The 23,619-nt window shown below is 41.8% G+C and overlaps 1 protein-coding gene across 8 annotated transcripts in view; it reads left to right on the forward strand.

Annotated features, from left to right (window-relative positions):
* The window catches only part of eps15l1a (epidermal growth factor receptor pathway substrate 15-like 1a), a 146,184-nt gene that overhangs the window by 42,056 nt on the left and 80,509 nt on the right, over window positions 1-23,619 (forward strand). For all 8 annotated transcript variants that reach the window (XR_003596731.1, XM_028026750.1, XM_028026749.1 and 5 more), the window contains 2 exons: window positions 16,553-16,710; window positions 19,982-20,138. Coding sequence is in view for 7 of the 8 variants with exons in the window: in XM_028026750.1 (XP_027882551.1) it covers window positions 16,553-16,710; window positions 19,982-20,138 (315 nt within the window). In the remaining variant the exon portion in view is untranslated. The remainder of the gene's footprint in view (window positions 1-16,552; window positions 16,711-19,981; window positions 20,139-23,619) is intronic.

Genomic DNA, 23,619 nt, shown 5'->3' on the forward strand with positions numbered 1-23,619 from the left:
ATATAGCTCTGTGTGAAAAGTGATTCCTCCTAAACTATATAACTGGTGTTGCCATCTTCAGCAGCAAAAACTGCAGTTAAGCATTTTGCACCAACTTGCAATGAGCATTATGATAGAATTTTGGGATACTCATCTTTGCAGAATTGTTGTAATTCAGACTTCAGGGCTCTGGATGGGGTGTAGGGCTGCAAGAGCTCACTTAAGTAAGAAAGGCCCATAGAGTTTAAGCACTTAAAAATAATCAGTAAAACCTTAAATTTTATTGTAAAAGCAACAGGGATATATTTAATATCCATCCATCCATCCATCTTCTTCCGCTTATCCGAGGTCGGGTCGCGGGGGTAGCAGCTTCAGAAGGGAGGCCCAGACTTCCCTCTCCCCAGCCACTTCTTCTAGCTCCTCCGGGGGAATCCCGAGGCGTTCCCAGGCCAGCCGAGAGACATAGTCCCTCCAGCGTGTCCTGGGTCTTCCCCGGGGCCTCCTCCCGGTGGGACGTGCCTGGAACACCTCACCAGGGAGGCGTCCAGGAGGCATCCTGACCAGATGCCCAAGCCACCTCAACTGGCTCCTCTCGATGTGAAGGAGCAGCGGCTCTACTCTGAGTCCCTCCCGGATGACTGAGCTTCTCACCCTATCTCTAAGGGAGAGCCCAGCCACCCTACGGAGAAAACCCATTTCGGCCGCTTGTATCCGCGATCTCGTTCTTTCGGTCATGACCCAAAGCTCATGACCATAGATGAGGGTGGGAACGTAGATCGACCGGTAAATCGAGAGCTTCGCTTTTTGGCTCAGCTCTCTCTTCACCACGACGGACCGGTACAGCGCCCGCTTGACAGCAGACGCTGCGCCAATCCGCCTGTCGATCTCCCGCTCCCTTCTTCCCCCATTCGTGAACAAGATCCCGAGATACTTAAACTCCTCCACTTGGGGCAGGACACCCCCCCTGACCCGGAGAAGGCACTCTACCCTTTTCCGGCTCAAGACCATGGCCTCGGATTTGGAGGCACTGATCCCCATCCCGGCCGCTTCACACTCGGCTGCGAACCGATCCAGCGAGAGCTGCAGATCACGATCTGATGAAGCCAAAAGGACCACATCGTCTGCGAAAAGCAGAGATGAGATCCTAAGGCCACCAAATCGGATCCCCTCAACACCTTGGCTGCGCCTAGAAATTCTGTCCATGAAAGTGATGAACAGAATCGGTGACAAAGGGCAGCCCTGGCGGAGTCCAACTCTCACCGGAAACGAGCCCGACTTACTGCCGGCAATGCGGACCCGACTCTGACACCGGTCATACAGGGACCTGACAGCCCGTATCAAAGGGCCCGGTACCCCATACTCCCGGAGAACCCCCCACAGGGCTCCCCGAGGGACACGGTCGAACGCCTTCTCCAAGTCCACAAAACACATGTAGACTGGTTGGGCGAACTCCCATGCACCCTCCAGGACCCTGCTGAGGGTGTAGAGCTGGTCCAGTGTTCCACGACCAGGACGAAAACCACACTGCTCTTCCTGAATCCGAGGTTTGACTATCCGACGGACCCTCCTCTCCAGGACCCCTGAATAGACCTTGCCAGGGAGGCTTAAGAGTGTGACCCCTCTATAATTGGAGCACACCCTCCGGTCCCCCTTTTTGAACAGGGGGACCACCACCCCAGTCTGCCAATCCAGGGGAACTGCCCCCGATGTCCATGCGATATTGCAGAGTCGCGTCAACCAACACAACCCTACAACATCCAGAGCCTTAAGGAACTCCGGGCGGATCTCATCCACCCCCGGGGCCTTGCCACCAAGGAGCTTTTTAATCACCTCGGCGACCTCGCCCCCAGAGATTGGAGAGCCCAACCCAGAGTCCCCAGGCTCCGCTTCCTCAGTGGAAGGCATGTTGGTGGGATTGAGGAGGTCTTCGAAGTACTCTGCCCACCGGCTCACAACGTCCCGAGTAGAGGTCAGCAGCACACCATCCCCACTATAAACAGTGTTGGTGCTGCACCGCTTCCCCCCCCTGAGACGCCGGATGGTGGACCAGAATCGCCTCGAAGCCATGCGGAAGTCTTTCTCCATGGCCTCTCCAAACTCCTCCCACGCCCGAGTTTTTGCCTCAGCAACCGCCCGAGCCGCATGCCGCTTCGCCTCCGGTACCCATCAGCTGCTTCCGGAGTCCCACAGGCCAAAAAGGCCCGATAGGACTCCTTCTTCAGCCTGACGGCATCCCTCACCGAAGGTGTCCACCAACGGGTTCGAGGGTTGCCGCCGCGACAGGCACCGACAACCTTGCGGCCACAGCTCCGATCGGCCGCCTCGACAATGGAGGCACGGAACACGGTCCACTCAGACTCCATGTCCCCCACCTCCCCCGGGACGTGTTCGAAGTTTTGCCGGAGATGGGAGTTAAAGCTCCGTCTCACAGGGGATTCCGCCAGACGTTCCCAGCAGACCCTCACAACACGTTTGGGCCTGCCAGGTCTGACCGGCTTTCGCCCCCACCACCGGAGCCAACTCACCACCAGGTAGTGGTCAGTGGACAGCTCCGCACCTCTCTTCACCCGAGTGTCCAAGACATACGGCCGCAGATCCGATGAAACGATGACAAAGTCGATCATCGAACTGCGGCCTAGGGTGTCCTGGTGCCAAGTGCACATATGGACACCCTTATGCTTGAACATGGTGTTCGTTATGGACAATCCATGGCGAGCACAGAAGTCCAGCAACAGAACACCGCTCGAGTTCAGGTTGGGCGGGCCGTTCCTCCCAACCACGCCCCTCCAGGTCTCACTGTCGTTGCCCACGTGAGCGTTGAAGTCCCCCAGCAGAACAAGGGAGTCCCCAGGAGGAGCACTCTCCAGTACCCCCTCTAAGGACTCCAAAAAGGGTGGGTAATCTGAACTGTCGTTCGGCCCGTAAGCACAAACGACAGTCAGAACCCGTCCCCCCACCCGTAGGCGGAGGGATGCTACCCTCTCGTTCACCGGGGTAAACCCCAACGTACAGGCGCCGAGATGGGGAGCAACAAGTATGCCCACTCCTGCCCGACGTCTCTCTCCCTGGGCAACTCCAGAGTGGAAGTATGTCCAGCCCCTCTCAAGGAGACTGGTTCCAGAACCAGAGCCATGCGTCGAGGTGAGACCGACTATTTCTAGCCGGAACCTCTCGACCTCCCGCACTAGCTCCGGCTCCTTCCCCACCAGAGAGGTGACATTCCACGTCCCAAGAGCCAGTTTCTGCAACCGAGGATCGGACCGCCAGGGTCCCCTCCCTTGGCCGCCACCCATCACACAGTGCACCCGACCCCTTTGGCCCCTCCCACGGGTGGTGGGCCCATGGGAGGGGGGGCCCATGTTTCCTCTTCGGGCTGAGCCCGGCCGGGCTCCATGGGTAAAAGCCCGGCCACCAGACGCTCGCCATCGTGCCCCCCCTCCAGGCCTGGCTCCAGAGTGGGGCCCCGGTGACCCGCGTCCGGGCGAGGGAACACCAAGTCCAAGGTTTTCCTTCATCATTGGGGTCTTCGGGCTGCACTTTGTCTGGTCCCTCACCTAGGACCTGTCTGCCTTGGGTGACCCTACCAGGGGCATGAAGCCCCAGACAGCATAGCTCCTAGGATCATTGGGGCACTCAAACCCCTCCACCACGATAAGGTGGCAGCCCATGGAGGAGATATATTTAATAATATTAGTATAATATATAATAATAATAGATTTACGCCTCCTTGTTTTAGTCAGCAGACAGGCTGCAGCATTTTGTACGCTCTGTAGTCGCTGCAGGGAACTCTGGTCCAACCCTAAGTATAAAGAGTTACAATAATCTAAGCTTGATGTAATGAATACATGGATTGCCTCCTCAAAGACAGGCAGAGGAAGATTTTATCTTAGCAAGGGTCCTCATCACAAATTTAAACATAGGATCAACAATCACACCCAGATTTTTCATGAATGGACAACAAAAGGAAGACAGGGTACCAACAACACTGTCATGTCCAAGCAGGGAATTGCATTGACTAAACACTAAAATCTCAGTTTTTTTCCTTATTTAGGTTCAGAAAATTTGCTCTTACCATGCCTGTACGTCCTGAAGACAATACTGTAGCATATGTACAGCAGACTGGCTGTCATTTGTAGTTACAGGTAGATAGATTTGAATGTCGTCTGCAAAACAATGAAATGATACCTGGTGCTTTTTAAAAATACAACCCAAAGGCAGCAGATACAAGACAAAAAGAACCGGCGCAAGAAAAGGCGCTAATATTGACCCCTGGGAAACCCCATACAACAGAGGAGGATGAATGCAGAAAAATTCCTGTTTGAAAGAAACGCTGGAACCAAGTTGATGCTGTACCTCGAATACCGACAAATGACTCCAGATGTGTCAAAAGAATGCTGTGATCCACAGTGTCAAAAGCAGCAGACAGATCTAAAAGCAAAAGAACTGCTGATTTACCCTCATCAACAGTTAAAAGATCATTTAAAACTTTTAAGTGCTGTGACACAATTGAAAACCAGACTGAGATTTTTCACCAATTTCATTAAGGGCAAGTTATATGTGAATTTTGAGACTCCCCTAATGTCTCAATCCACAAATGCCATTTTTTTAACCAGTAAATGATCAGCAACCAATCAGATAGCTTCCTTGTTTCAGCCAATCATATGAATGAACCCCACATTGGGGTAACTTATGTACAAGCCAATCACATTAACACATTCCAACAGCGCTGTAGCCATGTCGAAGTAAATTTAGAACTCAGCCTGGTTCCTAGCAGTGACAGAGGAGCAGTAAGCGAAGTATGTGTTTTAACATATTTAGCCACTTGTCCACATGTTATAATTATTAATGTTAGTTGGTTTAAATTTTCAACTATCAATACAAGCTAGCGTTCTGAGTGAGTTATGCTAGCGCTTCTGCATGCTAATAGTGTCAAGTTAGTATCTTTCCATATAGTTGAATTTCTTGTGATTAAAGTAACTGTTTAACAGCCAGGATTTGTTTCCCCAAACCGAGGTAGCAGCTCAATCTTTTGTGCAATTATTGGCTCGGAAACTGTTCTTGTCCCCAAGATAATATATATTGTGGATTGTTATAAAGCCCTGGTCCTTAAATGATCGATTACTATAGCAATGTAATAAATAATGTAACTCACATTTTCAGAAACAGAAAGTGATTATTATCCTGCAAGGCTGAACGTATTATCTGCCAAGACATGTCCCCCCTACCCCCTGGAAATATACAATATATTGGTAGTTCAGGGGTGTGTCAATCTGAAATGTTTTTTTTAGTCATACTAAACATAAGTAAAAAATTTTAACATTAGTTCAACATTTAAAATAAGTCTTAAGCCTGACATATATCTTTCTATTTCTACAAAGAACCAGAGCGTTACCTGGCCACAGCCAGACTGACAGCATCGACTATCAGGAAGACATTGTTACACTGGAGATAGCCATTGGCACAGAATTTTTGAGAAAATTCTGAAAAGAGTGTAGTAAATGCTCTACACCTCCAATTATAACACAAATTACCCCAAGGAGGAGTCCATTCATATTATTGACTGAAACAAGGAAGCTATCTCATTAGTTGATAATAGTTTACTAGTTAAAAAAAGGGTTAGGGTTACACTTGTGGATTGAGACGTCAGGGGAATCTCAAAATTCACAGATAAATGCAGCGCTACCAACAGGCCAGACGCAGCTTGTAAATCAAGATATATTTGTGTCTGCATCTGTGGATCCTGTTCTGTGCATTTATGAATCTCATGCATTTGTGAATCTTGTGTTGTACATTTGTGAATTATGAGACTGTTTTAGCTCCATATGCAATCACTTTTTCACATAGGGCCTTGTAGATTGAAAAACTGCATTTTGTGTTTACTTGTGTTGTCTTTGACTAATATTTAAATTGATTTGATGTTCTGGAAGACTTAAGTGTGACAAATGTGCAAAAAAATCAGAAATCAAGAAGGGGGCGAACACTTTTCTGCAACAACTGTTGTCCATGTTTTTTATATGGTCCTTTTGGACATGATGGTGAAGTTGGTTCGGGTAGTTTAGGTATGCTGTAACCAGGGGTGGAAATTAGCACCCGCCACTGGCCAAATGCGGGTAAAAGTATAAAGTAGCGTGTAAATTGGAGAAATCACCCACCACTATGGCAGGTTGACAATTTGAACAGTAAAAGAAAACACTGCATTCAGTTTGAACTTCTGTCCAGGGTAGGAGTGGCTGACGGGACTACAGACTGATGCACATACTGTATATGGAGTGGCCCGAGGCTGTCATAATTTACCAAAAAATATATCAAATCAATCGAGAATAAATCATATATTTTATGTAATTTGCTTGTAGTGGTGGGGTTTGTAATTGAAAGGGAAAAAAAACAGTGGCTGGTGAAATGTCTGAGTGGCTGGTAAAAGCTTTTTTCCACTGGGGCTGGTGGAAAAAATTCTTTTATTTCCACCCCTGGCTGTAGCCCAGAATCATAGCTTATAGACTGTTCAGATATTGAACACAACAGATACCAGGTGACACGAAAACAAACTGTGCCATCCTGGACGGTAATGGTAAAGAGTATTCCAGGAAACTGCACCACTTTGCAGCAGGCATAACCACATTAATATCCATATGATACTCTGTCTAGATCAGGGGTGTCCAAACTTTTTGCAAAGAGGGCCAGATTTGATAAAGTGAAGATGCCCGGGGGCCAATAGTTTGTTCGGACATTTTTTAACTACAAAAGGTTCATGCAAATACACACTGTTATAAAACAATTTTCATTGTCACAATTATCTTTATTTTTCAAATGACAAAATAACCAAATATAAGCCACTCAGGCAGATGAGAACAACTCTAAAAACACAAATTCTGCCTTTTATTCATATCTGGAGAGTCAGATAACATTGAACAAACTGTATGAAATACCTTAAATTTGCATGAGTTTAAAAATATCTTTGCCTCAAGAACATTTTAAACAGGAGTTATAAGTAATGCAAAGTTGTCTGTTATTATTAAATCTTAAAACAAGTGAATTTTGCTCTTGTCATTTACAATATCTTTCAGAAAGTAATAGTTTGTCACATCTACAGGTTCATAACATCAACAGTAATAACCAAATCTTACTCAAGAGTTTAATAAAAATAAGTGCCATAAATCCAGGTGCATAAATGTTCTTTTGGCTCTTCACTGTTGATAGTGACAGATGTTACCGTTCAAAATAATCAATTTCATGTCCTCAACTTTCAGTGCCACACTGTTACTGCCAGGCAAACATTTTTCTCAAATTCTTGCTTCTTCTCAGGGCAAAATGTTCTCCACCATTTTCATAACACAGTTTTGATAAATGTATCTTCAGTAAAAGGTTTGCCATGTTTAGCTATTAACATTAACTTCGTAGCTGCTTTGGTGGTATTTTCTTTTGACTCACAGGCCCGCGTGAAGAATCGCTGTTGTGATTACAGTGCAGCTTGGAGTTGCTTCACTTTTTCAGCACGGTCACTTCCTGTTAGCTTGTTGTATGTGTTAGCATGTTTACTCTGGTAGTGTCTCTTTACGTTGAAATCCTTAAACAAGGCGACCGTCTCATTACAAATTAGACGAGCACAATTGCCTTGATTTTCAGTGAAGAAGTATTATAATTCCCATCTCTCTTGAAAGCGGCGGCCCTCACTGTCAACTTGTTTTCTTTGCAGTGGCCATGGCAGAAATGAGTGGAGAGGGGTTCGCTGCATGGAGGCAGAGACTGATAGTATTAAAGTGGTGCTGCCACCATTTGGTGAAAGGAGGAATTACAGTTTCAAGTTTTATGATTTATTTATTCTGTTTCACAGTGCAGGCGGGCCATAAATAATACATTACAAGACCGAAGCTGCGGGCCGTATGAAATCTGACCGCGGGCCGTGATTGGCCCCCGGGCCGGACTTTGGACATGCCTGGTCTAGATGTTCTTTGTTAAAGCTGGCTGCATCTTAAGTCTTAGTTTTATAAAGACTGATAATGATAGAATTCAAATATGCTGCTTTTATCACATTATACCCTAATAATGTAAAAATCTATTTATGTTCTAATGTTATTCCCTCATTAAAAACATACAGTCTTGCTTACCATTATTGGCACCAATGAAGTTTAAGTACATATTATTGAATATTTACTGAAGAAAATTCATCAAGTTAAACAATGTTTTACTGCAAATACCTTTTGTTTTATAAAAAACAGCAAATGATAAAGAACATTTTAAAAGATGAACATTGAGTAAAACATAGAAAAACGTAATCAAAATCAAATCAAATTTTATTTGTGTAGCACATTTCAGCAGCAAGGCATTTCAAAGTGCTTTACATCATATCAAACACAGAAACACAATGCAAGATAGAATCAACAATCAAAACACGACATTAAGTCAAGTTCCATCAATAAATTTGTAATTGATTACGTTTCAAATACAATCCTAAACAGGTGGGTTTTTAATTGAGATTTAAAAGAAGTCAGTGTTTCAGCTGTTTTACAGTTTTCTGGAAGTTTGTTCCAAATTTGTGGTGCATAGATGCTGAAAGCTGCTTCTCCTCGTTTGGTTCTGGTTCTGGGGATGCAGAGCAGAACCAGAACCAGAACCTGAGAGGTCTGGAAGGTTGATACAACAACAGCAGATCTTTAATGTATTGTGGTGCTGAGCCGTTCAGTGATTTGTAAACTAACAACAGTATTTTAAAGTCTATTCTTTGAGCTACAGGGAGCCAGTGGAGGGACTTTAAAACTGGTGTTATGTGCTCTATCTTCCTGGTTTTAGTGAGAACGCCAGCAGCAGCATCTGGATCAGCTGCAGCCGTTTGATTGATTTGTTGGACAGACCTGTGAAGACGCTGTTGCAATAATCAATACGACTGAAGATGAAGGCATGGATGAGTTTCTCTAGATCTGGCTGAGACATTAGTCCTTTAATCCTGGAAATGTTCTTCAGGTGATAGAAGGCCAACTTCAGTTTAGTTTCTGTTCAGCTGGAGAAAGTTTTGGCACATCCACACATTTATCTGTTCTAAACATCTGTTCAGTGATTGGATGGGCTCTGAGTCACCTGGTGACATCGTAATGTAGAGCTGTGTGTCATCTGCATAGTTATGGTAGCTAATATTATGTCCTGTTATAACCTGAGCTAGTGGGAGCATATAAATATTGAATAAAAGGGGTCCTAGGATTGAACCTTGGGGTACCCCACATGTGACCTTTGACCTCTTTGATGAGAAGTTTATAATTGAAACAAAGAAATCCCTGTTCTTTATGTAGGATTCAAACCAGTTTAGCACTGGACCGGAGAGTCCGACCCAACTCTCCAGTCGATTCAGTAATATGTCATGGTCAACAGTGTCAAAAGCTGCACTGAGGTCCAACAGAACCAGCACTGTGGTTCTCCCACAGTCCGCATTTATATGGATGTCATTGAACACTTTCACGAGGGCGGTCTCTGTGCTGTGGTGAGCACGAAAACCAGACTGGAAGGAGTCAAAGCGGTTGGTTATTGTTAGGAAGCTATTTAAATGTTTACACAGCTTTTTCAATAACTTTGCTGATGAATGGGAGGTTGGAGATCGGCCTGTAGTTCTAAAGTAGTGATTTGTCCAGATTGTTCTTTTTTATCAGTGGTTTGATTACTGCTGTTTTCAAAGCCTGGGGGAAAACGCCAGATGAGAGCAATGAGTTTACTATTTGGACCAGATCAGTAGCAATAACAGGCAGGACTTTCTTAAAGAAATGTGTGGGTAAAACATCCAGACAGCAGGAAACATCCAGACAGCTTAGTTGACTTATAATTTCCTGTAGGGTTTTATAATTAAGTAGTTGGAATTGGGTCATTTTTCCTGTATTTGTTTTGTTTGGGCACAGCATTGGTACTGACTTTATAGTGGATGTACAGATTAATCCTCTGATTTTTTGAATTTTCTCTGAAAAGAAGCTAGAAAACTTGTTGCAGGCGGCATTAGATTGAAGTCCAGGTGGTAACGTCTCAGGAGGGTTTGTGATTCTGTCAACTGTTGCAAATAAAGCTCGAGCATTTTTAATGTTTTTGTTTATGACATCTGCAAAGAAAGCCTCTCTTGCATGTTTTAGTGTTGAATGATAGTTAAGTAGTCTTTCTTTATAGATGTCATAATGAACGTGGAGTTGAGTTTTACACCATTTTTGTTCTGCCCTATGGCAGAGTTGTCTTACAGATCTAACTGTTTGTGCATTTCTTCATGCAGATTTCTTCCTACCAGACACAACCTTCATTTTAATTGGAGCAATGGAATCAATAATATCTGAAACTTTAGACTAAAAATCATTTACCAACGTATCTGCATCATTACAGCTTAAGGGTGAGGAAGAAGAGTAGATTTGATTAAAAGTTTCTGCTGTGTTTTCAGTGAGAGAACGTTTTGTGATGGTTGCTGTTTGTCCAAGTGGGTTAAAAGATACAAAACTTTCAAAGATAACAGCGAAGTGATCTGACAGGGCGACATCAGTTACGGAGACATTGGAAATAGTCACACCCTTACTGATAACCAGGTCCAGTGTGTGTCCTTGAGTGTGTGTTGCTTGTTTGACATGTTGTGTTAGACCAAAAGTCTCTAAAATATTAGCAAGCTTTTTTGCCCCTCTGTCTTGGGGGTTGTGAACATGAATGTTGAAATCACCGACAATTATTAAACAATCATAATCAATACATATAAGAGATAGAAACTCATTCAAGTCAGTAAAGAAATTTTCAACAAAAGTTGGAGTTTTGTATAGAGTTACTGTCAAAGTTCGTTTGTGGCCTTTAACCTCAGTTCCAAGATACTCAAAGAGGTGAAGTGACCCAAAGAGATTTTACTACAATTTATGGTGTTCTTAAATATTGAAGCCACGCCTCCTCCTTTTTTGTGTTTTCTATTCTCACTGAAGAAATTGTAGTTAGGAGGCGCAGATTCAATTAGTACGATCAGTTCATTATTGTCATTCAGCCACGTTTCTGTCAGAAACATAACATCGATATTATGCTCAGTGATGAAATCATTAATTAATAGAGCTTTAGCACAGAGAGATCTTGTATTTAAAAGAGCTAGTTTAAGTGACTTGGAGGCCAAGAGTTCTTCAGTCTGAGGTTCCTTTAGGCAAGGGAACAGTCTGATGTTTGAATTAAAACAGCTGTATTTTATGTTTATGTTTCTTGTAAATTTTCTTGTAGTGATCCGGACAGGTCCTGTTCTGCAGTGCTGGGGGGCCAGACACATTCTGGAGTAAGACGGGTGTAAAGATCAAATCTGGACCCCGACCTCAGACCTCAGAAATGCAGAGTGATGGATCCTTTGGGAAGTCAGAGGCAGGCGGCTTAAATGAAGTGAGGTCTGCTACGTGAGCGCTAAGGAGAGACATCCCAAGTAAAACCTGTTAATTCATTCCATCTGTAAATTTAAGAGACTCCGGTCCAGAAGACATTTCTTCATGTGTATCTTGTGAATCTTGTGAATGAGTGGGTGAGCAGAGAGGGAGGGGAGAAGGAGGAAGGGAACCAGTCGCTCTGTCTGCAGTCGATGTTGTATCAGCTTGTTTTGGAATAGTTTGCTCCTGATATGCAGAGGGTTTCATCCTAGTCAGAACTCCTTGAGCCTGTTCTTCTGAAGCGATGATCATGTTGCTGTCCTTGTTGATAAAATGAAAAAGATTTGCAGTGAGTAGCTTTGTCCCATGTTTATTAAGATTGCGTCCGCCTCTTCCAAAAAGGTGAAAGCGCTGCCAGTAGATCCAGAGGTTATCAATGAAGGTCACTGAGCTGGCAGAGCAGCTTTTAATCAGCCATTTGTTTATCATGTCCAGCCTGGACTGTTTTTCGTCTCCCCATTGAGGTGATGGAATTGGACCACTGAGAAATAACTTCATTTTTAACTTTTCCATAGTGTTCAGAAGAATATTAATGTTTACTGTGTCAATGTTTACCATTGACATGGTAAACTGCAAATCATTGCAGTGATGAACTGCAGTGATGAACTGCCTCCACCCATGTGACATAGCCAGTGGTGGCACAGTTACTTTGAAAAAGTAACTTTAATCGGATTACTGATTACTTCTTGAAAAAGTAACTTGGTTAGATTACTGATTATTTTATTTTATTTATTTATTTCGAACAGACTTTAAAACAATCAAAAAGAAAATAAAATAAAATGGAATGAAACAACTTAAGAAATAAAATATGAAACAAATTATTATGCCCATGTGACATGCAAAAATTTTCTGTTCGAAAAGGAGCAGGTAGAAGATACATCTTATAATGTCCTGCCCCTTTCCTACTTGTCAATGTATTTACAATGAACTGTCATAACATCAAAAAGAAAATTTTTTCCATTTTTCCATCATGTATAACTATACAAAATTATTTTAAGTACTATTTATATCATCAATTACATTATAGCCTATTGGATATTACTTTATTTGGAAAGTAACTAAGTTACATAAAAAGTTACTTTTGAAGTTACTTTCAGCAGCTGCTAACAACAACGCTTTGCCTCCTGTGAAAATTACATTGATCTTTGCCAATACTTAGTTGAAAGTTATTTTATAATGTTAACATCAACAATGTGTTTCCACTTATAAGGTTGAACTGAAGGGGAGATTTTTTAATGGTTACAACAGTACAAAAAAGAAAAGCTTCAGTAATTTGTGTGTGTTCCACTATTGTCTGGAAAACTCAAAATAGGATTTAGAGTCACCCACCCCCCATCAACCTCCAGGTTCTTAGACTTAGACTTAGACTGACTTTATTGTCATTTTACATGCACAGGGTGTATACAGAACGAAATTTCGTTGCATACGGCTCAGGACAATGTTTTGAGCTTTCAATGTTGTGAGGTTACTCCAGAATAAAAATAAAATACAGTATAAAATATGAATATAAATCTAAATATAAAATATAAAGTGCAGGACTGACAGTAAAATAAAAGTTATTTAGCTCTGTACATGTGCAAGGTATGAAGTGGAGACCAGTTTTTGAGTGCAGTCCAGTTAAGAGTTCAGCAGTCTGATGGCAAGTGGGAAAAAGCTGTTTCGGAACCTGGTGGACCTGCACCGGATGCTGCGGAACCTCTTTCCAGAGGGCAGCAGGGAGAACAGTCCATGGTGGGGGTGTGAGGGGTCACTGATGATGTTTCGGCCTCGGGACACGCAGCGCTGGGATGAAATGTCCTGAGTGGAGGGAAGGGGGGCCCCAATGATCCTCTCTGCTGTCCGCACCACTCTCCTCACATTCTTCCAGTCGGAGGCGCTGCAGCCTCCACACCACACAGAGAGGCAGCTGGTCAGAATGCTCTCTATGGTGCTTCTGTAGAACGTCTTGAGGATGGGCGGGGGCAGGTGTGCTCTTCTCATCCTCCGCAGGAAATACAAACGTTTCTGTGCCCTCTTGGCCAGAGACATGGTGTTCACAGTCCAGGTCAGGTCGTCAGTGATGTGCACCCCCAGGAATTTGGTGCTGCTGACCACCTCCACAGCCGAGCTGTTGATGAGCAGTGGAGCGTGGCTGGGCCGGTTCTTCCTGAAGTCGACGATCATCTCCTTCGTCTTGTCAACGTTCAGGATCAGGCTGTTGTCTCTGCACCAGTCCACCAGCTGCTCCACCTCCTCTCTGTAGTCCAGGTCGTTGTCGTTCTGTTATGGCCCTACGTTTGCTGTCAGCACAGAGCTCCTCCTGCAGCTCCACCACTCAGATGGCTGCACAGATTTGTGACACTTCTCTTAATATTAATAATTATAATGGCTTTTAGTTGTGCAACTTTTACAACACGTTTGTTTGTGTTATTACGCTGCTCATATTAGTCTCAATGTTTGCAGTTTTCTGGAGAGCAACGCGAAGCTCGATGTAATTCATAGGTAATATATTAACTTGACATTTACAAAGAGACAGCAGAACGGATAATTCGGGAAATGATGGACCTGGAAGGCCTGACTAAAAGTAATGTCAGACAAATTCTGGGGCTTATTATGTTATGCTTATTATGACACCACAAATGCTGTTATTTGCAAGCACAAAACCTCCAAAGAGTATAAAGCCATCTCTAAAGCCTTGGTGTCCCTGTAAATTTATTAACAAGTTTTCCAGACTGTCGAGAACAACTCTGGACGTGGGGGGAAGAGAAAATTGTGGAAAAAAACACCACGTCAAACATCTAAAGACTGACTTTGCCTCATATGCCTCATACATAAAACATTGCGCAGTTTTCACACTAAAACTTGGCGTATGGAAAAATTTAGAAAAGTGCGCCGCACAAAAAACTTCGGATGCATAAAGCCGTGCACACGCACGTGGCAGCGCACCTTTCCTTTCTAAATCCCAATTTGCATGAAATAGAGCTCAGCTGCTGGTCTGCCCTGTTACCACTCATAAATACATAATTAATATAAATACCTAGAAGTCTGTCACCAGGTGAAGCAATAACCATGGAGACGTCCTTGTTTGTAGCAGTACAAGTATTTATAATAATGATAATTATATATTTTATTTAAAAGGTGCTTTCAGGATACATAAGGTCACCTCACAAAAATAAAAATAATACTTTTTAAAGAAAAAAAAATCCAAATTAAAAAAATAAAGAGATCGTGCAAATGCCTGTTTGACCAGCAGAGTGTTCTGCCTGGATTTAAAGACAGACAGCGTGTCAGAGAGTCTTAGAGTTGACATTTATTCTAAATGGACGTTTATTCTAAATAGTGGAATCATGTGAATACGATGTCTTTTTACAGAATAGAGATGCTTTCTGTCCATCAGACGGGCCTGTCTGGGCCTGGCTCGACTGAAAGATGATTGCAGCTGGACCGGTACCACGTGGCTCGTTCTTTAAGTTCTGCTCAGAGCTCCAGGATGATCAGTCTGGATTAATCTAAACACTAATAAACCATCATCAACATTTCCCAGCAGATCAATATGATCTCTATATTTACACAAACTTTGATACAGAGTTAATTTTCATACATGCTGACTTGTGTGTAAAATATGACGCTGCACATTTTTTGTGTGAACGCTGCTTTATGCATGAGGCCCCTAGAGACCAACCTGGAGCAGCCTGGTGGAATTGTTTCAACAAGTACCGCACACTAAACATCCACTTTATGGGTGGAGGCCAAGAAAGACCGCATTGCTGAAGAAAAGACGTAAAAAAGAACGACTGGACTTTGCAAAAGAGAACCTGGACAAACCTCAAGCCTTCTGGGACAATGTTTTATGGACAAATGAAACAACAGTGGAGCTTTTTGGTAAATCACACAAATAGTATGTTTACAGATGGTGCAATGAAGTCTTTAAGGTAAAGAACACCATACCAACACAGTCAAGCATGGTGGAGGATCCATAATGCTGTGGGGCTGCTTTGCGGCATCTAGTACTGGAGGCCTCGACAATATTACAGGCATCATGAAATCAGAAGATTATCAAGCAATTCTAGAGCGAAATGTCTTGCCCAGTGTAAGGGAACTTGGTTTGAGGTGAAGATCCTGGGTCCTCCAGCAAGATAACGACTCAAAGGACACCTCCAAAAGCATGCAGGCATGGTGCTTGAAAGGGAAAAAATGGACTGTTTTAAAATGGCCAGCAATGAGGCCTGATCTCAATCCAATTGGAAATCTTTGGGTGGAGCTGAAATCTGCCATTGGAGAAAGGAACCCTGAGAATGTACAAGAGCTTGAGCATACGGCAAAGGAAGTGTGGGAGAAAATGTCCCCTGAGAATTGGAAGAAGCTTATAGATGGATATAAGAAACATCTGGAGGCTGTCATTGCTGCCAAAGAGTGTGCAACCAAATATTAAGGAGGGGTGTCAATATTAGTACACATGCTGGTTTTCTGTTTTGTCCTTTGGAATTAAAATATCTATGTTGCAAATTAAATTAATTACTTTGAATTGCTTTGGACTTCTGACTGATAAATCCTGCTGATAAACATTTTGAACATTTCCATTTATTTCTGAACATATTCACTCAGTTATGCAAAACATGAAGGGGTGCCAATAATTTTGAGCAGGGCTGTACCTGGTGTGTTACCTTGATTCTTTCATGCATGTTTAAGATATCTTTTAATCTCATGTGGCAGCTATTCAACTGTTCAAAACACCTGGGTGGACCAGGCTCCACCTTCAAGACACATCTCCTCCTTGGAGCTGGATCATTACAACAGATGATTATAAGAGCTACTTTTAGTGAAATGCTGGTAAAATTGTTGTTAAAGGGTTAACAGAGGAGCAGTGTTGTGATGACTTCCTGTACGTGGGGGTTTCAAAAGAAGCACGAGTTTTTAAATTTTAAGGTGTCAAATTTCTTTTAAGTGATATTTTACATATATATAGCATTTTTATAACAATTGAAGGGAACAGTTATAATAATGCCCCTTCAGGTTATTTTATTTTGAAATACTATTTGAAATACTAGATTTTTCTAAATAGTTGTGACACAGTTGTGAACTTTAGTTACACAACTGTGTATGTACAAACAAAACAAAACAGAGTATTAGACTGACTGACAATTAGAAGTTCAAAAGATCACAAAATATGAAGTTACATGCATGTTTTCATGTTTTAGCATTCACTGAATTGGGTGGTGCCATTGTCAGAACGTGGTCGCTATGATGACATCTTTCTGAAGACGGACGCAGATCTGGATGGCTTTGTCAGTGGACAGGAAGTAAAGGATATCTTCATTCAATCTGGACTTTCTCAGAACATCCTTGCACATATATGGTAAGGATAGGTTGCCACTATTGTGTGTTTGAAAATGTAATAGACACTGGCAGTCCAGTCCTCTCTACCAAGAAATTCCACTGTGTCAAATAACTTTGTTTTTTAAACGTTATCTTAAAACCTGAAAACCTGTCCACGTGTAAGTAGATAAAATTTTGATTGCTAGTTGGGACTTTAAGTCATATGTTTTTACATTCTCAGTTTTTTTCCTAACAATTCAGTCAAAGTTGTAGTAACAACTACAACTACCATACAACCCCCCCCCCAAAGAAGAATATTATGAAAAAGTTCATTATTTTTTTGTCACTCATTTCAGAAATTATTCTATAGATTTTGAATGAAAAATATTAAGCCTCAATTTCTTGTAGTTTTGATATAGTTTACAGATACAGAAAGTCCTAAATTTGGTGTCTTACGAAATGTGAATATTATTAAAAAATTAAATATTCAAACCCATGCTATAACACCCATTAGGTAGTATTAGAATTATTCTATTAAGATTAATTGAAAACACATGCAAAGGGTCCCTGAGCCTCTAAGTGGTCTTAGCAGGCTACACAATCATAAGGAAGACAGCAGACTTGACAGATATCCAGAAGACAGCCACTGGCACCCTCCACAAAGAGCGTGTCCTACAAAAGAGTGCTGAATCCACGCAAATTTATGGAAAATTAATAGGATTCAGAAAATGCGGTAGGAAAAGTACGCCAGGAAAAGGGGTAACTGCAGCACTCAATTCAAAAATCCTTTACTACAAAGAGAAATTAAAGAATATCACTCTGCTTATTATGCAACATTTCAAATTAAGCTAAAAATGCTCAGTCGGAGTAACATTAATTGGAAAGACTTGCTGATTACAGGTGTTGACTACAAGACTACAGTAGTTAATACAGTAGTCTTGTAATCAGTGACTATAGTTAACAGTTAGTACTGCTAATTGTATTAACTATAGTTACAAGTTTTTATAGGTGCCCGGAGATAGGCACCAGCACCTCCTGACCCCACTAGGGACAAATGTCAGCCACCTGGTTTATAAATAGGGACTTTTCCTTTCTTTTAAATGCTTATGGAATTCTAAATTAAACTATTTTGAACAGTCCCGAACACAAAAGAGTCCTTTAGTCTTAACACAATACACGTACACAGAAAATAAGTGACAGTTTTCAATTAGTGGGCCCACCAAAAAATAAAACCATTGAAAGCCGACAATATAGTCAATAAACCCCTGTTGCAGGCCTGATACTGATGCCACTCACCACTGGTCCTCAATCCACAGTGACATGCTTATATAAGGTCCTGACGACTCATCTCTCCAGATAACAGTCAGTTAATTCACGCCTTTCTCGGTAGAGGTGGAGGAAACCGCAGCCAAATCCAAACAGCAGCCCAGTCCAGGCGCAGCTGGTCTCTCCCTCTCCACAGTCTCCTATGCCGACCTCCAATATCCAGCTCACCGCCCGCTTCTTCCTCGGTCCGTCAGCTGTCCCTTGGCGCTAGTGCACAGCTAAGTTGTTGCACAGTTTATCCGGTTTTCCACCATAACGGCTCACCAAAGTTCCAGCAAACTCCACGGAGTCTCCTCGTCGTCTCTCCTCTTCTCTCCCGGTACTCCCGTTAGCCCCGCCCCCCAGTCAATCAGAATTCAGGAAAAGTGTAATCACCCAATAGCAACTGACCTTAGACAGAAAAACCCAAAAAACATATACAGTACAGTGAACCCTCGTTTTTCGCGGGGGTTACATTCCAAAAAGAACCCGCGATAGGCGAAATCCGCCAAGTAGAAACTATTATTTTTTTTACAATTATTATACAATAAAATACTCCATAATACATTGAAAATTAAAAATGATTTTGAAAAAAAAAAACAAAAACAAAGTACAGTAGGACAAATAGTGACTCGCGTGTATTTCACTGCTCTTCTGACTGAGCCGCTGCAGCCTGACTCCACTCTGTAGTGTTTTTTTTGTTTTTTCTAAAGCCCGCGGTGCAGGTGTGTTTTTTTGAGAGAAGAACATAGTTATCGGTGGTTGTTGTCGCTCTTTTTTCTTCTGGGCAAAAAGATTCTTATAAACCGACACGCCACCATCGATTATGTTAAATATAACAAGCTGTTTTACGTTTGTCTACATATTAAACCGCAACGTTGTTGACACACAGGTAGAAAAGAAGCGGAGAGACTGTTTAGCCAATCAGAATGCAGAACACAATGCATGATGCAAATCCGCGAAGCAGCGAGATCGCGAAAGGTGAACCGCAAAATAGTGAGGGTTCATTGTACTCAGCACTCTAGTCCTTCACACCTTGTGTTGAGCTGTACTTTACATACAAACTATACAATATTGTTTGTTCTTAAAGTGACAGAACACAATATTTTAATAGACTTTTTACTTCAACTGTTTATTTTCTTTTTAATGAACTCTTGCTCATTTCAAACTCCTACCAAAAGACTTGGAAATTATTATATTTTATTTTAAGATCTTAAGTTGCATACATTAAATTTATTTTTCAAAACAACAATAACATATAACCCAGGGGGTTACATTTATTTTATTTTATTTTTTTGCTCTAGTGGCCTTTATTTCAAAGTGCTAGAACAGCAAAGTAGGTAATGAGAGAGAGGGAAGGCATGTGGAAAAGGTCACCTGGATGGGAATTTAACCTGCGACAGCCACGTCGAGGACTATGGCCTCCTTATGTGGGTTTTGCTTAACCTCTGCATCACCACAGCACCCTGAATGACCTTTGTTAATCTCTAAAGAGGAAAACAGGAATACTTTGGAATTTGACTCCTCAGCCCTTGACTATTCCAAAACTAAATTGGATGAAACATTTGATCTGCAACAGATTTTTTTAACTTGTCATCAGGGAGTACTGCTACCCACATTGGTGTGATAGTTCAGGACATCACTGAAGCCCCACCCATTGATGTCCTCCTGCTTCTCCCTGTGTATAAGACTGAAATTGTATCTATTAACCCTTGATAACCACACATGACATGTTCAAAAGCCTACAGGGAGTAGAGATAGAAAGTAAGTTAAAGTACTCTCTTGTTTTTAGCGTTTTTGTAACAGTATTGGGATGACTTTTAAAAACATTATTACACTTTTTTACATAGTTTTATATTCTGACACAAACTTTCACAATGACACAAATTGCACCTGAAGTAACTAGAATCACTTGGGTGATCCTTGTTATTTTCTGTTGGTATGCACAGCAATTCAGCAGTAAAATAAATGTAATTTTGTTAGCTCGGTATTCTTCTGCTCTGCAGGTCTTTGGCAGATACAAGACAGATAGGCAAACTGAACAGGGAGCAGTTTGCCCTTGCGATGCACCTCATCCATCAGAAAGTAGGGAAGGGTATTGACCCACCCCAAGTCCTCACTGTTGACATGATACCTCCGTCAGAGAGAGGAACTCCCATACCTGTAAGTAAATAACACAAACTTTTCATCTGATTCTATTTTAACGAAATTTATCTTCAAAAATCTACCTTAAAATGTGCAATTTTTAGTACCAAATATTGTAAATGTCAACTTCAACAAGAGTATGAAAAGATTTGTGTTAAAACCAATAAAGGTCAGTAATAGGATACATACATTTGGTATATTTTGAGGAGGGCTGCACAGTGGAGCAGTTGGTAGCACTGTCGCCTTGCAGGAAGAAGGTCCCGGGTTCAATTCCCGGCCCGGGGTCTTTCTGCATGGAGTGTGCATGCGTGGGTTCTCTTCGGGTACTCCGGCTTCCTCCCACAAAAAAAAACAAAACATGACTGTCAGGTTAATTGGTCTCTCTAAATTCTCCCTAGGTGTGAGTGTGTGTGCATGGTTGTGTGTCCCGCCTGTCTCTGTGTTGCCCTGTGACAGACTGGTGACCTGTCCAGGGTGACCCCGCCTCTCGCCTGGAGTGTTAGCTGGAAATAGGCACCAGCACCTCCTGACCCCACTAGGGACAAGCGTGAACAATGGATTGATGGATATTTTGAGGATTTAACAGTGTCAAATGGAAAACATTCGTACTGCATACATATAACAGAGGTCGCCCTAGACTTTTTTGTTGTCTGTCAATTTGACTGTGTTAAAAATAAAACTATTCCATCATATTCTGTTTTTATCCATCAATTTTTTATTTGTCTGTTGCATTTAATTTTTATGCAGTTAATATTCAACAAGTTGAACAGACAATCCAGATCTCATCACATATTGATCAAGCAGATAACATATCATTTCTCTGCAGTAATGAAAACCACTGGCAGAACAATGAAATGAATCAACTCCACTAAAGTTATGAGCGCTTCACCTCTTGGGGTGTGAACATGCAGCCTTACAACTTCCTCCCGAAGCTAAAGCAGAAATCTGGGCTATAGTTTAGATTTTACCTAAAAAAAAATCCAGCCTGATCCGGACCGAGTCCATGGACATTATGCCTGAGCCCGATGCAACCCAACTGATTAATTTTAATTAGAGAGTTGAGCTTGAAATAAACATATAGACATATTATTTTAATTAAGATTTTACTGCTTTCATTTTTAGAGCACCATTTGAGTAAGCAGCGCAACGTCTCCCAGTTTTTGTTAAACATCTTCCAGCACCCTTTTGTTTTTTGTTCAAACTCAGCATAAGTCAAGTTCAAATCTGACTGATAGAAAGGATTTTGTCTCCACAGCTTGAGCAGAGCAGGGTGGAGCCATGTGTGCATTTACTTGTGCAGCGCACTGCACTCACAACAGTCTAATTAAGTAATTACTTTATTGTTTTTAACAAGGTCTACTCACCCATTAAAATAATAATATCACAACAGCATTCTCCTTACTTTTCTCTGTTTTGTATAAACTGTAGGTTTGCTAAACGTGCCATTTCAGCCAAAATTTGCCTGCCCATAACTCTTCAGCATGCTGTCAGCTTCGAGTCAGCAAGATGGATTTAGTTCAGTGTCCATGTCAGAGATGATATTCAGAAAGGATGTTTTCTTATTGATTGATTGAGTTACGTGCGCAATGTACTCTCTGTGTAAAATTTAAAGTGTCCCGCATGTCTCCACCAATAGTCAGGGGTGTGAATTGTAATTTGTCAAAATGACAGACGAGCCTCAGATTTTTCCATCGATTTAAAAAAAAAAAATTTACTGGTCAAATACGGAAAATATTGCGTTGCATATGTAATTGCGTTTTTTCACTATTACTTTTATTGCCACTTTAAAACTACAGCATCCTCAAATAAATGAAAAAAATGCATACATTTAGTTAAGAATTTTTGAACAAATAAGCACAATTGAACGAGTTTAGAAATATACATTGACTTAATTTCCAATGTCCTTGCTGACCCCAAATTGTGGGGGCAAACAAACTGCTTCTCTTCCTCCTGGATTGAAACATGTAAGACTTCAGCCTCATGTGTCAAGATACTCATCTCATGGTGCACATCTGGTGTACTTAAGCCACACACCCTGTGTGCTTACTTTTTAAAATAAAAACTCACATCACATATCATCATCTCTCACCTGAAGAGGTCCATCTGACAGGAGCTACTAAACAATCTTGCCGTTTGCAAACCTCACTGTCTATTACTGCTCTGAAGAAGCATTCAGAGCAGCCCCCCGCCCCCACCTTGGCTCTTCAGACCACCTATCTGTTATGCTAATTCCTGCATACAAGCCCCTGCTGATCAGAACAAAACCTACAGTGAAGCAGGTGAGAATGTGGACTGAGGGGGCCATGGAGGCACTTCAGGACTGTTTTGAGTGCTCTGACTGGGAGATGTTCAAGGCAGCAGCCACTTACAACGACCAGATCAACATCGATGAGTACGCCATGACTGTGTCAGTCTACATCAACAAGTGCACAGAGGACGTCAGCATCACTAAGAACATCATCACCCGCAGTGGTGGAGAAAGTACTCATACAATGTACTTAAGTAAAAGTACAAATACACAGACAAAAATTTACTCAAGTAAAAGTCAAAGTACCACATTATTATTTTACTTAAGTAAAAGTAAGAAAATACAAGCTTTTAAAACTACTTAAGTATTAAAAGTAAAAGTACTTGCCGACCATAATACCTAACGGCTTATATAATGTCATTAAGTGTACCTATCGTATTTAGTTTTAATAAATCAGTAATGTACCATTTTAATGAGCAATGCTGCAGATAAAGCATGTTTTTATTGTGTTTACCCCCTGTGACAGTTTAGATTTAGATATTTTATTCTATGCATCAGAATTCCAGGGATGACCTGCAGGGTTACATGTAATTAGGCAAAATGAGAGAAATTATTATACCTTTGAAATGTTTTATTTAATTCAAAATAAACACGTTCAAAAGAAAATTGTTTCCCTGAAAAAAGGGACTTTAAACTGACCTAACAAACATCAAGCGATTTGGAAACATCTAGTCTTTCGTCCTAACAAAACATGAACTTAACTTTTCTGCCAGCTATTTTGAGAGAACTCTTAACAGAAAGGGGCTGACAATAAACACCTTCCAGGCAGGGGGGGTCCGGCTGACTCTGTGGGCGGGAATGTCCGCCAATGTCGCCGGACTTGCGACAATTGCGTCTCATTGGAACCCATATTCTAATTTATTGAATATGACTGTAACTGTTACATGGAGATTATTTTAATGGCCCTAACATTTATTCAATAACCAGGACGTGAAGGAGTTTAGCGTCAACTTATATGTAACATTCATGGCGGGAGACGTGATCACGACCGCAGTAATCACTGTTACTTGCAAGTTCATGCTAGCTTATAACAATATACAGTAATCGTATTTATTTACTGCAGTCGAGTTCAACAAAAAGCTTGCTAAGATTACATAAAACTTCACTAACACAAATTAATTTAACATCGATAGCGTTTAGCAACTTAACTTACCTCAATATGTTTTCTCAAATTTGATGGTGAATTTTTGA

This window comes from Xiphophorus couchianus, chromosome 9 (genome assembly GCF_001444195.1).
Source record: "Xiphophorus couchianus chromosome 9, X_couchianus-1.0, whole genome shotgun sequence".
NCBI classification, from domain to species: domain Eukaryota; kingdom Metazoa; phylum Chordata; class Actinopteri; order Cyprinodontiformes; family Poeciliidae; genus Xiphophorus; species Xiphophorus couchianus.